At 50.1% G+C, this 16,202-nt stretch overlaps 1 protein-coding gene across 7 annotated transcripts in view; it reads left to right on the top strand.

The window, feature by feature from the left end:
• EPHB2 (EPH receptor B2) overlaps positions 1–16,202 on the top strand; it is a 136,082-nt gene that overhangs the window by 66,600 nt on the left and 53,280 nt on the right. For all 7 annotated transcript variants that reach the window (XM_086476309.1, XM_086476310.1, XM_086476307.1 and 4 more), the window contains one exon: positions 15,520–15,675. In XM_086476309.1, coding sequence (XP_086332435.1) covers positions 15,520–15,675 — 156 coding nt within the window. The remainder of the gene's footprint in view (positions 1–15,519; positions 15,676–16,202) is intronic.

Genomic DNA, 16,202 nt, shown 5'->3' with positions numbered 1-16,202 from the left:
CGTGGTTTTAATTTAATTTTCAGCTCTAGACCAGAGAGAACAGTCCTGTGAGCATCTGTGTTCAGTACCATGACACTGTCTGTACTGGGATGCACTGGCAGGGCAGTGGTGGCCAGCCGGGCACCCTAGCACAGGGGAGAAGCCAGGCTCCTGTTTACCATCTGCTTGTGCTTTCCCAGGGGTGAATAACCACTGCTGCATGACCCTGGCCCTACCAGTCCCCAGACACGTGCCACCTCCAAGACAGGCTGTGTTGGCTGGACATGGGACTGCTGAGGGTCACCTCATTAGCTGCCCCTAAGCTCTTTCATTCTGCTGCTTTGCCTGCATCAACCCTTTTTTATGGCATAAGGAGCTGCCATCTTTTCCTTGTTTTGGTGCAGTGGGAGAGAGTGGGGTTGCCCATGATGTCTGTGCCTGCCTGGGTGTCTTGGTTTGAAAGACAGGTGTCTGTGGAGGAAGGCAGGAGCCTCCCTTGAAATGGAGAGTGCAACCCCCTTCCCTCCAAACTATTATAATTTTGAAATTAACGGGCCTTCAGGCAAAGATATGGGGAATAGGAATAACAGTTCTTTACTAATATATATATATATAACACAAGGCAGGGAAAAACAACCCACTGGTTTACACTGACAGAGTCAGGAATACAACCTGACACCCTGTTAGGGTGGCAGTAGCAGTCCGATAAGATGCTGGCTGCAGTCCTCCTGAAGCGATGGATGCAGTTCTGTGGAAGCAGCAATCAGGTAAAAGAGTCTGGTCTTCCTCCGAAGGTCCAGTGGTAGGGAGGTAGCTCTTGTCCTCTGGAACTCCAGTGGGGGGAAAAGCTCCTCTGGGAATCCAGTGGAAGAAGGCTGCTAGGGTGTTCAAAATCTCCGTTTTTATTTGGCATGGACTGCTTGGCTCCTTCCCCCCCCCCCCCCCCCCCTCCCCGGACGGAGCATCTCACAATGGGATGGGGAGTCGTGAGGCAGTTCCTTGATGGGCCATGAACAGGAGATAGCCCAGGAGCGAGTTATCGATGGGTCAGGCGATAAGGCATTGTTGTGCCCATGAACAGGAGATAGTCCAGAGGGGGGGAGGCAGGGAGCACCGCCCCACCTGGTCTCAACAGCTCCTGAAGATGGTGATAGAATATTTTTTTTCTTTTGGCACATTTTACACTGTAACCCAGGACACTGGGTTTACCATTCATTGCCTGGATGGGATCTGCTTGAGACAGGGACACAAGAAGCTGTGTGTTCTCACTGCTGGGGATCAGCACAGGAGGAAAGCAGGCTCCACGTCCCACTGTGATGAGTGTGAGTTGCTGAGATCCTTGTGTGGGAGGGTGGGCAGAGAACAAGCTGGGGAGACACTTAATGATGGTTTCCCATGGGAGCAGATGAAATTACAGGAACAAAAGCAGCAGGGAGAGGTACCCCAGAGAGAGAAGAGGAGGAGGAGGAGAAGTCACAAGGCAGGAAGTGCCTTAGCATCCTAGAGATGCTTTGAGGAGCTTGTGTTTCATCCCAACAGAGTTGCTGTTTGCACAAGAGGGTCTATTGGTCCTTGTCCTGCTAAGCAGAGCTCTGCCTTGTGAGCTGACTGCAGTCAGTCTGTGTGCCCTTGCCCTCCGCATTGCCTTTCCGTGGAAAATCAGGCTCTGTATTGCAGACGGAGCCAAAAGGAGCAGAAGAGAGGAGAAGACATAGACCTCATCTTGAGGAGCATGACAGCTTGAGTTTGGCTCATGCGGCCCTAATAATAAGGCAATTCCTTGTTAACAGCCCTGTGCTGCAGCATGCACCCTGCTAGGATGAAGGATACAGATGTGTCAGGGTGAGGAAGTTTGGGGTTTTGCACTCCGTTACTGAGGATTGTAGCAGGAACGGGCTGGGACATGCACTGCGTCCTCCAGCCCAGCTCTGCTTTCCTCTCTCTGTTCCATTATGGCGTCCTTCATCAGGCACGGCACAAATCTTCTCAAACACGAGTATCTCCCCATGGCATCTTCTAGGGGGGTTATGTTAATCTGTAAGACAAGTGGGGCCTTTAAAGTGGGTGTTCATGCTTGGCAGCGTCCCAGGGAGCTGCACAGTCCTAGCTTGGCTTGCCCATCTGGGTTAGCGGGGCGCTGCCGTGGGTCCCACTGCAGCCCTGGCCAGCAGTGCTCCAGGTGCCTTGCACTTTGAAGAAAACCCTTCTCCAACCATGGCCCGTGCCCCAAATAACCCAGCTGCTTCCCACCTAGGCAAGCCTGGTTGCTTTCCCCATCTCCTCTGCAGATGGAGGAAGTCCTTGTGTCAGCCGCAGCCATGCCATGGGCTTCGGGAGCGGCTGACCTTGGGGAAATGCAGTGAAGGTCCCTGGAGAAGGACTTTTGGGATCCCTTGCAGCCAAATGAGCTTGGTGGTTGGGCAGTCTGTGGATAAAGAAGCCCAAATCTGTCTATATTTTTATAAGGCTGCTGAGGGAACAGGAAATTATTGGTTGTAATATGCTGCCCTTGCAATGTCCAAGTGTGACCCAATGTGCTGGGCGCTTTCTGCCTTCTCCATCTGAGCATCTCGCTGATCGATTGCTGGAGCTTCATGATGGTCTGTCACGCTCAGCCAATTCTCTGTGGCAGCTTCTCCGTTTTTTAACCTGTTTTCTTCAGTGGCATGTGGTGCTGAGGACCACTTTTTGAAGGACGGAACTGGGAAGGTGCTCATCCTGCACCAGTGAGTTATCTCTGATCCTACTCTGCAGTGACCTGTAAACCAATGAAACCCCACAACACAAAGTAAATATATCAGGGGACTTTATTTGATGTCACTTGTTCCACTCCTTATCCCTAGCAGTGGTGCCATCATCTTGTCCAAGAGAGTTAAGCATCTCTTACCCTTCAGAATCATATGCCACAGTGTTACCGGTGTGTCTGGTCCCCTGAAATGGTCTCACAACGTCTGATTTCATGAACGCCAGCACTTGCATCACAGAGTTTTCCTTGGCTGACTCTTAAAGCTCTTGGGGTACCAGTTATCTAATCCTGCCTAGCACTGGGAGCTGATCACTGATATTCTTCCTACTTTCAGGGAGAATGGAAAATTTTAAGTAAGTGTTGGTTATGAAATGATCCTTCTCTATGCGTACACTATGTCATTATGTATCGCTTTCCCATATTTTGGGGGCAGGCATGTATCTTTACTATATAATTTTTCTTGCATTCTTGATTTCCATGTTGTTGCTGTTAATCTTACCTGTTTTTCCCACTGCCCAGTTTAGCTGATCTTACCAACTGCTTGTATTTTGTGCTTACTATTTTAAAGCCACTGCTGCCAGTTTGTGACTTTTTAAGATGCATTTTTACTCCTTCACTGTAATTTCTTGGCCAAGATTAATTTTTACTGAAAAATATGAATTGCATTTTCCTGGGGGCAACAAGAACTTTTTGGAGGGAATTTTCGTTATTGTTCATGGTGTTTTATTTGTACTTTCTGTCCTTGGTGGCTTTGCTGACAGGTCTGAGAATCCACTCAGTGCTCATGCTGCATGCCTGGAGCTGGCAGCAAGCCCTCGAGTGCAGTGGGAGAGCCCTGGCAATCTGGGAAGCTGGGGAAGACCCATGATTTACTGAGAGTTACTTTTAAATGCACAGAGGTAGGAATTGAGTTCAACTTTCATGCAGCTGTAACCAGCCAGCATACTCCCAACCTTGTGTTTGAGCAACCTCACATTTTTTCCATCTCGAGTTGCTTGCGATGCCTTTCCAAGGCCTCTCTGCTTTCCAGTGGGAGTATGAAAATCTGGAAGTATGGAAGTATGAAATCTGGTAGAAGAAAGCTTTCAGGTGCGAAAGGTGCATTTTGATGGATGCAGGCAAAACCCGCCCAAATAAGGGGAATTATGAGCTGTTGAAAATTGCCATTTCCCACCTGTGTTTTCTGACAGTGGCTCTCAAGTCCTGCCATACACCACTTCTTGTGATGGATATAGACAGATAATTATTTTCTGCTTCTTTTCCCTCAGCAAAGCATCCTTTCAGAGAAAGCTATCAGTGAAATGAGAACCAGGGGACCTAGGGTTCAACCTTCTCCTTCTGGTGTTGATCCCCCCCAACCCTCCATACTGCACAAACACCACTACCAGTTTGACACATGGAGTGTAGCAGGAATACCGACAGTAAAAATTGCTCCTGGATATTTATTCAGCCACGAATTGCAGAAGTCATCAGAGTTGTGCAAAATAAGGAGGCTTTATAAAAGATTTCCTACAAAATAGTATGTAAGATCCCTACTTACATGCACACCTGTGGTGATCTTGGCACGGCCACACTTCTTTTGCTCAGTGCACAGGTGACCAGAACTGCTCTTTGGAAAGAGGTGGGGGGTTTTGTAGTTTTCTGTACACATAGTTTACTGTGCGGCCCCACGTCTTATTTTCTGCTCTCTGTCAAAATACATGTGTTGATTACAGAGCTGTAGCTTCCTTCTTTGGACTTCTGAGCTCTCTGCTTAGCCTCCGAGTGCCCGGCATGTGTCAATAGAAAGAGAGGTTGAACATGTCTGAGGTGAAGCTGTGGCAGAGTCAGGTTAAGCTCTTACTGCCTCCTGGTGTGGTGATGCCGTGGGACAGGTTGACTTTGGATGAGGCTCTGAATGCGCAGCAGCGTGGACATCCAAATCTGGTCCTGGGCATCCAGACACTGTGCATGTGGTGGCAATGCCAGCAAGGGTTGAGCGTACCACACAGCCATCCACATTTTCCAAAAAGTCTATCAAACATGGGTACAGATGAGGTCTTCTAGAGAGGTTTCATTTGCCTTGCTTTTACCTTTCTTCCTGCTTCCCTCTCTCCTGCTGATTGTTCGCTCGATGAGAGCCCCTGTACACCCAGCTGCCTCTTACTGCGGCAGCCAGCGTGCTCCCGGGTCCTGTCTGTCCTGTGTGTGGGGAAACAATGGCTCGCGGTTGCATGCTGCAAATGCTGTGATCAGTCCCACACGAGAGCTTGGGGGCTGGGGAGGCAGGGGAGGGGGCTGCTCAAATGGCTTTAGTCCTGCCATTTCCAAAATGTCTAGCGCTCAGGTTGTCATGCTTAAGAAAACCCTTATCTCCCCACTGTGAATCCTTCTGATTATGGTACTTAGTGTGTTTTATTTTGTCAGCAGTACTGAGATAGCATGCTGACCGCTCCTAAATAATGCTGCAGACAGACAGACTGTATAAACAAGGATGGGCGCAGTGACAGACACCAGTGCTTTAGCTGTGCTCTCTCTAGGGTAGGAGACATGACTCATAGTCAACCTTGCAGTCCCAACACTCATCTGTCCTTCTCCATCCCCAGCTAAAAGGTGATGTTGCCTCTGCAGGGATGGACAGCAGATGGCTGTCTATACATCCTCCTCTCCTCTGGAGCAGAGGGTTTCAAAGGAGCCCTAGCTTTTCAGCAGGTCAGCTGGCTGGAGGCACAACGATTTTGGTTTCTGCTTGCAGCTCAAACCCGGCAGTTCCGAGTCCATCGCACCATGTTGCTGCAGCAGCTCATTGCCAGATGAAGCTGCTTCAGCTCAGGTCATTCAGGAAGCCTCAAAGATGTTCAGGGGCCAGAAGCATGCCTGTTCGGATGTGGGTGAATTAGAGGTGGCAGGGACAGATGGAATTCTGAAATGGAGCTGGAATCGCAGGCTGGCACTGTGGTCTGTGAGGCCTGTGTGGTGTCTGTGCCAAGGGACTCTGCTTTGGGGAAGGGGACTGTCGCTTTCAAGTGTGATTGATTTATCGAAGTCCATGAATTTAAGCAAAGTGAAAAAGTGGATTTTTTCCCTGGGCTGCTCCTACAAACAACTGCTTGACCTTTGCATTCCTGGTGTCAGTCGCTTTTTTTGCCTTCAGGCCAGCAACGTGTCTGCATAACCCTGTTTGCCGTGCTCATATGCCTGCAACCAGGAAGCGGTGGTCCGTCAAGCAGGGGGCAAGCTGGCCATCCAAAAACTTGAGAAGTGGAAGCTGTTGGTGATGGGCAGGTAGAGTGACAGGACAGCAGGTCAGTCCCTTGGGAGAGGCTTTGACTGTCTCCAGTGATGTAGATTCCTGCACCTCTCTGAGTCGGCCTTCCAATACTTGACCTCCCTTGTGCTGAAAAACGTTCTCCTTGTGTCAGGCTGGAATTTCCCGTATGCTGCCTTTGTCCTACCTCTGAGGGTCTGATGGAGCCGGCTCCATCTTTCTTACACCCTCTTGTTGGGTCTCTGAAGGCAAAAGTAAGGTCTGTCCTCTGTCTTCTCTTCTCCAGGCTCACGTCTGACCCTCAGCCCCTCCTTGCCCACCATGTGCTACAGCCCCCAGCTGTCCTGGCGGCCTCCCCTGGAGTTGCTCCAGTATCTTCCTTGCACTGGGGAGGCCCAAACTGGAACAGTGCCCCAGGCAGATCTCACAAGTGCCAGAGCACTTCAGAGCTTGTTTTGGAGGAAGGCTCGTTCTCCTTGGGTTATGCCCTTTGTAAGAACGTCAGCAGACTTCAGGGCATTTTGGAAAAGGGGAGGTGGACAGTGTGCAACTGCTCTGGGTGTTGTGTGACCTCCCTTCCCATGCAGTGCTGCTTGCCTACAGCTTCTCTGGTTGCTGCGGGCTGGGAAGGAGAGTTACTGTGCAACTACACCCCCAGTGATTTAAACCACCATAACTAACCATTTTTAATGAGCCCTTATGCCAGCTCCACTCAGCTCCTAGTGCTGACAAAGAACAATGTTGTCATCTGGAAAGCGGTTGCTGGCACTTAACCAGCTGGCGTGTTTTAAACTTGTCTAAACTGGGTGCTAAGCAGCATTAAAATGCAATAATTAAACATGCCCACTCAAAGTTTTCCTGGCCACCTCCACCTGGAAAAGCTGCTTGTGCCTTGGAAAGGCTCCCTTAGGAGCTGCATGCAGAGGGGGTCTGCAGAGTGCCTGCTGGAGATGGAGAGGAGAGCATGGGGTGGGAGGGCAGTTGTTCTCATGCTATGAGAAGTGAAGGCAGAGCAGTTTGGGAGTAGTATCATCAACACTTCTGCACACTGGCTGTAGGGGTTGGGGCCTCCGGGTCAGGTAGGGATGTCCTTCAGAGACCTGATCTCGGACTCTATGCCTCTGATCCTGAAGCCTGCTCCTCCAACCTCTGGGGTAAGGGAGTGAGGTAGAGACAGGTGATTCGCAGATAAATGCAACCACAGATGCACTTGGAGTCTCTGGAGGTGGAGGCACAAGTCCACTTGGGGGCCTGATCCTGGCTCTGCTCACACCTGGAGATGTGCAGACATCAGATGGTCCCTGGCTGCTCTGGTCCCCTGAGTCTGGTGACTGGTCTCGGTGGACATACATGCTCATCCCCAGCATGACTCCAGATTCGCACCAAGACCAAGAGGGCTGTGGAGACTGTCCACTTGAAGGGCTCTTGTCCTGGAAAAGCTCCCTTTTTACTTTCATGTTTCCTTTAGGATTAAAGCCATTCTCCTCAGGCTCGAAACACAGAATGTTTGTCAAGTTTATGAGGGCTTTTAGAGAAGCTTTTAGAGAGTACATCCTATCCCTTCTTTTATAGGGGTGAGATAAGATTATCTTTGTTTTAACACCAATTAAAGCAGGAAGGGTTTATAGGATTAGGGGTTTTCCATCAGTGCAACTTTGATGTCACCACTTGCTTGCTTGGTTTGCTTCTTTCCCTGCGTTAAAAGGTTGGGAGCTGTTCCCGTAATAGTTAACATACTACCCTCCAGAGGCAGAGCTCTCCCAGGCAGAAGCTTTGGGAAACATTTAAACAAGACCAAACAAAGTAACAAAATGTGAAAGTCCTAAAATCTCCTGGAGATCACTTGGAGAATGTGGGCTTACTGTTTAAACAACTGCTCTTTCAGCATGTAGTGCTGCAGTGTTTACATCTATTGAAAAAGGACATGCTGCTTACCTGAAAAGCATTTTTTAAAACATTAAATAAAATTAATGATTATATTGTAAGGAATCTAAAGCAAAACCAAAAAAAACCCTGCAGTCTTGCAGTCAGAGGCTGGAAAACACATCAGTCCATCCTCTGCACCAGAAGAAAATGAGAGGCTGAATAACGCAAGCATGACATTTGGTGTATCAGCTAGTGCGTCACGCCACGGACATAACCTCATGGCTCAGCACCTCGTCTGGCATAGGCTGGCATCGCTCCACGCGAGTTGCCCCAGGTCTCCTGGGACAATGCCATTCTCCAGTACCTGAAGCCCTGGGTCCTTATATGAGTGCCAGGCTGCCAAGACAAGGGTTTTGGGGTTGAAACTGTGCAGGTGGTAGCAGCATCCTGATTGCCCCATGTGCTGGGACTGGGATTGCTCCTAGACCAGCAGCACCCAGCATCCCCAGGGTGGTGGATGTCATGGTTGAGGAGAGCACCATTGGCTGCTGAGCTTGGTCTTGGAGCTACACCCTAGAGCACTCTTTAGGTGTCTGCAGGTGCAAGGAGGTCCAAAGCATCGGCTGGCACCAGAGCTGTGTTCCTGACCTGTAAACTCACCATCTGGTTTCAGCTTCACCCACGGGCGCTGGCCTCTGGAAGTGAGCTGTGAACTGTGCCTTTGGGGCTGCAGTCACCTGTGGTCTACAGCAGCGTGATGAACATACAGCTCCATGTCTCCTTTGGATAAGGAAGTCCTCTCCCCTCAGGTGTCTGCTGAACAGCTCTAGCAGGAGAAATGCTGGATTCTATGTCCCTTGCCATCCATAGTCTGAGGGTGCTGGCAGCACCCTGGTCCCCCATGCTCAGGCAGGAACAGAAAGCTTTCCATTTCTTTTTAAGAGCTCCTGTGACAGACTGGAGAGGCTAAACCAGGCTGACGGGGCAGGTAAGAAATTCCAGGCGTTTCTCCCTGACAGCTGAATCCCATCACCGCTGATGGATGTGCCGCCCAGAGGAGGTCAGCAGGGGGGCAGGGGGGGCTTGCAGGTGTACATGCCCACAGGTGCGGTGGTCTCGCCAGATGCTTGAACTTCAGAGCAGTGCTAGCGGGGAGATGACCTTGCGAACCCCATGGAAGCTGCAGGAGGGATTTACTGGCAAGCCGCTGGTGTGGAGCCTCTCCCAGTTGAGGGCTCAGCCCACCTGCTGGTGCGTGAGCACTGGGAGAGAGCTGCGAGGGTTTGGATGAGGGTGCTCCCTGCCTAAGGCTGTCCTGGCTAGCAGGCTGGTGGTGCTCTTGCAGGAGAGCAGGGGACTATAACTGCCTGGCTTTGGCCCAGGCTGTGCTGCTGAGTTGGTATGTGATGACCACTGTCAGTTTGTCCCATGGTGTCCAAAAGGCTGAATCCCTGGCCCATGCAGATTTCCTGGTCTTTGGAGCTTGTTTGGGCTAGGCTGAGGACAGCCTGGCTAGAAGGCTGGGGACTATTTGTCCCTGGTGGGACTTTCCAGCATGGTCTTTCAGGGAGTTCCCAAAACAGGGCATCACTCTGCCCTGCCTGGTCCTCTCCAAGCCTCTGTGACAGTGTAGTGCTAAGGTCCTGTCACAGCCCCTTGCTGACCCAGTGCTCCCCTCTGCGCCTGCCTGTGGACCAAGTGAAAGGGTGGGTGATGGTGAGAATAAGATATAACCTCTTAAACCAAGCAGCCGGTGTTAGGCTGCAGACAGGCAGGGTGCAGCGTGGAAGTCCTTGCCAGGGCACTTCCAAGGGGGTTGTGTCTGCAGGATCCCTAGGCTGAAGCTGGGAGGCAGATGAGATAGTTTGGGGGCACCTCTGGGAAGCAGTGTTGTAGGGGATATGGAGTTTGGAGTCCTGGCACCTCCAGCTGGGAGGCCGGAGCAGTGGTTGTCTGTGTGCTGGGGAGATGATGTGACCTAGTTGATCTCCTTGAGTTGCTGGTGAGGTTCAGAACACTGGGCCAGTCAGGGCATGGGGACTTATCTAAAAGCCACTAACAATGGCAGGATGCTTTTGCAGGCCTGTGCCATCTGCTTCTGTTTCTGTCCTGTGGAGACAGGGTTAAACGGGAACATTTGCATTGTGACTTCTTATTTATTGATAACTCTTTAGTCCACATCACAGAAGTCAGCAGAACACCACGTTCCTTCAGTTAATCTAATTTAACCCCATTTTCCCTTCTATATTTCTATCTGCTCTCCAAATGCTGTCAGAGTTGTTGGCAGTGACAGCACCTGGCAATGGGATTAATTGCTTATCTCAAGTATGAGGTAACAGTGTAGGCTGCTAATTAAATTTATCAGGAAGGAAACTGGAGGACCTGTGTGGCCCCAGGAAGGATGAGTGCCGAGAGCTGGCACCTAGAGGTCCAAGATCCTCTCTCTGTCAAAGCTAGCAGCGAACTCCAATGCCAAGTCCAAGGGGCTTGGGTGTTACTACCTGCCTTCTGCAATACAATCCTGCAAGGCAGGATTGAGTCCCCTTCCTTCCAGCACTAAAATGTCCAGGCTGGACAGGCCTTGGCAGAAGTGTAAGCAGGTCCAAAGGCAATGGCAGCATTGCTCCTTTTGGTTGTCTAGAGGCCAGTCTTTCGCTAAGGTGACAAACACCATTGTGTGAAGGCCCAGGAACAGGAACAAGCAGAGAATGGGCAACTTTTGCAGGTGAGACAAAGTGAGACCAATTTGCATGCAGAACTAAAAACAAGGGTCAAGGCTTAAGGAACAGAATGGGGAAGAATATGGGAAAAATGACATTGTTATTACAACACCCACCTCATCTTGCAAGAAGGAGGACATGGTTGATGAAAGGAAAAAGCAGTGAATTCAGAGCTGGTTGGACATAATAGTCTTCTGCACAGGACAACCTTCACACACACCATGAGCGGCAGAGACCTAGAATTGCTGGTGGAGAAGGCCTGGGCGTCAGGGGTCCAGCCTCCCACTTGCAGCGGGGCTGCCACCAGCATTACCTCAAGGCAGCCATGGCTTTTAGCTGAATCTCCCCCAAGGAGGGAGGTCCACCACTCCTCTGTGACTTGTCCCAGAGCTGCACCATCCTTTGGAGAAGGAGCTTTTCAGTCCAGTCTGAACTTGTGGTCCTTTTCCCTTGTTATAGAGTCTGGCACCCTGAGAAGTGTTTGGGTCTGCTGCCTTTGCAGGTCCCGAGATAGCTGCAGCCGCAGTTAGATCCACCCCATTACTTCAGTTAACCCATCCCAGCTCTTTCCATATGCCCTATGCCCCAGGGCTGGCCATCTTGGTCCCCCTCCACTGTACTATCCTGTTCCTCCGTATTGTCCTTGAACTGGCCAACCCCAAGCTAACTGCAATGGCATCCCCAGTCCTGGCAGTGGAAAACACTCCCTTGATGTGCTGGCCACACTCCTCCTGGTGTTTTCTTTATTCTCCATAAGAGCAAATCGCTGCTACCCGTTCGACGTGGGGTCAGTGCAGGTGCAGTCCTGTGGTGTGTGGCTGAGGGAGCCAGAGGCTTGCGTAGGGTTTGTGGGATGATTAGATGCCAGTGGGAGTGGAGAGGGCTGTGAGAGAGGGCTCCCAAAAGCACAGGGAAGGATGAGAGGTAGGATGCAGCCGAGGCAGCCAGCTCTGGGATCCTGCAGCACCGGGGATGCTGACAATGTCAGGCTGCAGAGCCAGCCTGCCTGTCCCCTGCCTCCGGCCCCAGAGGGAGAAGAGAGGCAGCTGGGAGATAACGCTAAGGATTTAAGAGTCTTGGTGGATCCTAACAGACAGAGCCAGGGCTGCCTGTTTTCTGTCAGCCGTTAAAAGTGCCTTGCTCGAGTGGAAGGAGCCTTGCTGCTGCCAGGAGAAACAAAGCCAGGCAAAGGGAGCTGAGGAGGACCCTTTCTTAGAGCCATTGGCATGGACCGAAGGTGCTGTTTTGGAAATGTTTATTGCAAGAGTGAGCGGTTTGCTTTGAGCTGTTTGTGAAGTGGTCTGGTGTGGGCTCTGAAGGTCAGGGAAGTTTTTGATGCAGAGGAGCCTGTTTGGAGCCTGCTCAGCTCACACTGGATTAATTAAAAAGTTGGTAGAGGGAGGCAGTGGGACATGGGGTCAGCACACAGGAACCCCTTTGTGGTCCCTCCTGCACATTTGGCCAAAGTCTTTTCCTTCACACTGAGGCTCGGGATACAGCACTGCGGGGAAGGAGGGCAGAAGCCTTGTGCAAGTGCTGCCTCCAGCAGCAGATGCTGCAGGAGTGGCCTTCCCTCCCAGAGCACTCGCATAGTCCTCCTGCAACAGAGGACCCCTCATGGGTCCTTCTCCATGGCATTGCCTTCCCAGAACACATGCCTTCCTAGGCATGACCACCTTTCCACGCCCCAGGAATGGGTGGATGGGAAACAAGGACACTTGGTGCTGCTCAGACATTCCTAATCTTGTTTGAGAGAGCCACAGCCAGTACTCTTAGCAAACTCACTGCTGTCCCTGAGCTGTACCCTAGCGAGGCAGCCATCCATGCCTACATGCAGCAGTGAGGCAATTAAAGGTCCGTATGTTTTGTGTGAACCCCTGTTAGCATCCTCCGATTGGTGCTGGAGATGTGGGAACCCACCATGTGGGAAGCTGCAAAGCACCCCTGCTTCAGTGATGGGGCCAGAGCTGCTGTCACAGTAATTGCCCTCCTGGGATGAAGGATGCTCTGGTAAATGAAAAATTTCTGTGCTTTCAGTGTTTCAATTCCCTTTTTTCCAAGCAGGAGTTTCTAGGGATGCTCTGCCCCTGCCCTTGTTGCAAGCCTAAGGGGAAGCGGCATATCCCAAAGCTGCTGTCACCACCTTGGGCAGAAAACTGGGGTGTCCCCATGTTTTCCAGCGAGTGGTGAGAACATCCACGCTGTTTGAATAGGAGGGAGTTTAGCCCGTGTGAAGGTTTTGATTTTGAACTGCTGTTTACTCTGGAAACAAGAAATTGGGTGGATTCCAAATTAAAAGCAGTTTTCTCACCCAGAGGAAGACCTGGAGGGAACAAAACAGTTTTGAACACAATGGTAATTTATTTTACTTGTGGAGGTTGTCATTACTTGAGAGAAAAAAAAAAAAAAAAAAGGTTTTTGCATCAAATTTCAGTAATTTTCATGTCTTTCAGCATGATTTCAGAACATTTATCTTTGTAGAAGTTCTGATTTTCTGGGATTATTTTATCCCATGTTGGTGTGTGGGACCTCCTGGGGAGGAAGAAAGTTGCCAAAATTTCTGGCTGTGTTTTGATGGCATCCCAGCTTGGCATTTTTGGTGAACAATCATTCAGCTTCAGATTTTTGCCCCACTTTGCCCCACTATTATTTGCAGTCGTCAGACTATGCCAGGCCAAACCTGGGGAATGTTTTTTTGTCTTTCAGGGCCAGTTGCTAAATCTCAGCAGCATAGGCGTTTTTTGGATGTATTCTCTATCTTGATGCACAAGAAGCCTTATAGGAAAGTTGTTATTTTTAAAATAAGCCTCAGAAAAATGAAAGAGGCCTGTGTCTTAAAATATCTGTGATCAAATGACTGTGTATTTCACCCTGGATGACAGACTAGAGCAATTTTGCATGTTGGCCTTACCGTGTTTTGAAAATTGGTATTAGTAGGGGAACCCTTTACCATTTCAGCTACAGAGCAGAAACACCATTGCTTCTCTGTAATGGTGAACTACACAGCCATCACCTCTCCCACCAGCTTAACACCTTCTGAGATGGGTTTGTACCAAGGGGCATGCTGGGAATAGGGTCAGAAATGAAGTCAAACACATGGGGGATAGAGGACAGGGAGAGTATGAAGGTCTAGGAACATGAGGAGAAGCCAGTTTTTCAACAGATCTTTTGACTGTAGGAGGCAAGGAGGACTTTGCAAGCAGGAAGGCTGATGGTATTTTTCTGTAGAGCTTTTCTCATTGGAAAGTTAAGATAATTTTGAAGGAAAGAAGATGAAAACTGAAAAAACAACCCCTTTTTTTGTTCGAAGAAAAAATAGATACTTCTCAGTAAGAGCTCTTGCTTACAGCAACTTTGAGCGTCTGTTTTTCTCAGGCTGTTCTTCTGATCCGCCTCATTCCTGAAAGCCTTGGCAGCAAACTGAAGTAGAAGTTTGTTTAACTTGTTTCAGTGCAGAAACCACCTGCCACCCCCCAGGCTCTTTGTGCAATTAACACTGGTGGAAAGTCTCAACCAAGAGTAATCGCTGAGAGCCGTGCTGATAAATGCTTATAGTCAAGCATTTGCTGTGGCATTGGTGATCCCCTGACTTGGAAAGGACTTTTTCTAGTGTTTAAAACTTTGCAATGATATTTTTAGCCACCTGTGCCGTATCTGTTAATACTGTATTTCACACTGTGGTCCAGCCTTCACCACCCATCTGCTGTAGGCACCATGCACCCCCTGTGACACCCTCACCTACCCTGCCTGGCTGAACACTTGGTTTTTGATCGGCTCTTGCTAATGGAGCATCTTCTTCATCTGTGAGTGGCTTAGAAGTCTGAGCCCCAGTGGAGGTAGACCCTAGCATGTTGCTGCCAGTCGTGTCAAAAGTGACAATTTATTTATGGTTCTGAGTAGGGAGGACAAGGACTGGATGTGGAGAGCTGCAAAAAGACCTTATGAGATGGCGTGACCGGGGAATGAGAAGACGATTGGAATTCGATAGACATGAAGTGATGCAAATGGCAGAAAACAACCCCAACTTCACACGCACATGCACAGAGAGGCTGCAAGTTGGCCCGATGTCTCTCAGGCATGAAACCTTGGGGCTATAATAGGGAGTCCAGTTGCTACATTGGTGGTTAAAAAATAATTTGGACATTGTTAATTATGGGAAAAGAGTAGAGAATAAAGTAGTGAGCGTTGTTATGCAACTTGCTTGGGGCATGACAGAGGTTTGTGCAACCCTAGGGGTCATGGAGAAGGTGGATGGCAATTGAGTCTTCATTGCCAATGTGAGTGTGAGATTACATCAGATGAAATGGTAGCTGACAGCTTCAAAGCAGAGGGCAGCAGTTTCTTCATGTAGTGTGCAGTTACACCGAGGCTCTGTGCTGCAGGATAAAATGGGTGCAAAATTTGCATGAAATACAAAAGTGACTGTGTAACTTAGTGGAAGAAACATTCCACAAGGGATGTTAATTGCAAAGAGCCTGCCTCTTAGAAAGTCCGTGAGCTGTAAATTGTTGGAGGGAAGGTATTGTGGGCAATGCATGTACCTGGCTTCTGCTCTGCTCCTTGGGTAGCCGCTGTTGGGGGGAGCATTCTGGTGACCGTGGACCTTTGGTCTGACTTGGTACAGCTGCTCACATCTTTGTCCGAGACAGTGGCTAAAAATCCCCTTTGCATTCATAAGACTCCCTGACTGGAGCCTGTTCTGCGCTCGTGATTGGGAACTAGGAGGCAGAGATGCCTGCATGGGGACCCCATCTCTACAGGTGGTGCAAGCAGCAGTGCCTGCCTCCTCAGAGCCTTCCGACCAGCTGCTCCTTCTCCACTTTGTTTACTTCAAATTGTCAGGTTTTGGCTTCGGACTCTGCAAAGCCCCAAAGGGTGTTTTCTGGCAGCGCTGCCAGGCTCCGGGCATCCCTGCCAGCCCCTGTCCTCACTGCTTACCACTGCTCTTGATTCTCTTCCAGGCTGCCCATCGGGGACTTTCAAAGCCAGCCAAGGGGATGAAGGATGCATCCACTGCCCGATTAACAGCCGTACGACTTCGGAAGGGGCCACTAACTGCGTGTGCCGAAATGGATATTACCGGGCAGATGCCGATCCTGTTGACATGCCATGCACCAGTATGTGGGCTCTGGGCAACCTGGGAGGAGCCGCCTGTGGCTGGGAAAGGAGACACGTGTCAGTCAAAGCACTGAGGGATGCTTGACAAAGGCATCTGTCTCAGTGGGATTTTGGAGGAGGCCAGGGGGCTCAGAGCACCTCATCTACAGGAGCTTTGCAGGCGTGGGTCTTTCTTACCCTGGGTCCGTCTGCGCTTGGAAAGAGGACAGAAATTTGGGTTGTTTTGTGCTGTTCTAGGCAGTGGGATGGCTTCATCCTGGGGCTGTACCCAGATGAGAAGATTAGTGCAAAGGCCAGGAATCAGAAATGCTACAAAAAATAACTGGTTAATTTTGCCAGGAATGCCACATGATCAAATTAGCCTGGGTTAAGAGGACAGGTTTTGTTCCTGCTTCTGCCTTTGCTGTGCAGCTTGCTCTGCACATCCCTGGCACCGAGAGAAGCACCTGGCTCAGTGTGTGCCTGCTGCAGAGCCCAGTCTGGGGATGGGGAAAAGGATGTGGTGCAGGACAGACAACTGGTCCTG

Source organism: Leptosomus discolor, chromosome 20 (assembly GCF_034619465.1).
Source record: "Leptosomus discolor isolate bLepDis1 chromosome 20, bLepDis1.hap2, whole genome shotgun sequence".
Taxonomy (NCBI): domain Eukaryota; kingdom Metazoa; phylum Chordata; class Aves; order Leptosomiformes; family Leptosomidae; genus Leptosomus; species Leptosomus discolor.
This window is presented reverse-complemented; position numbering and strand designations above follow the sequence as displayed.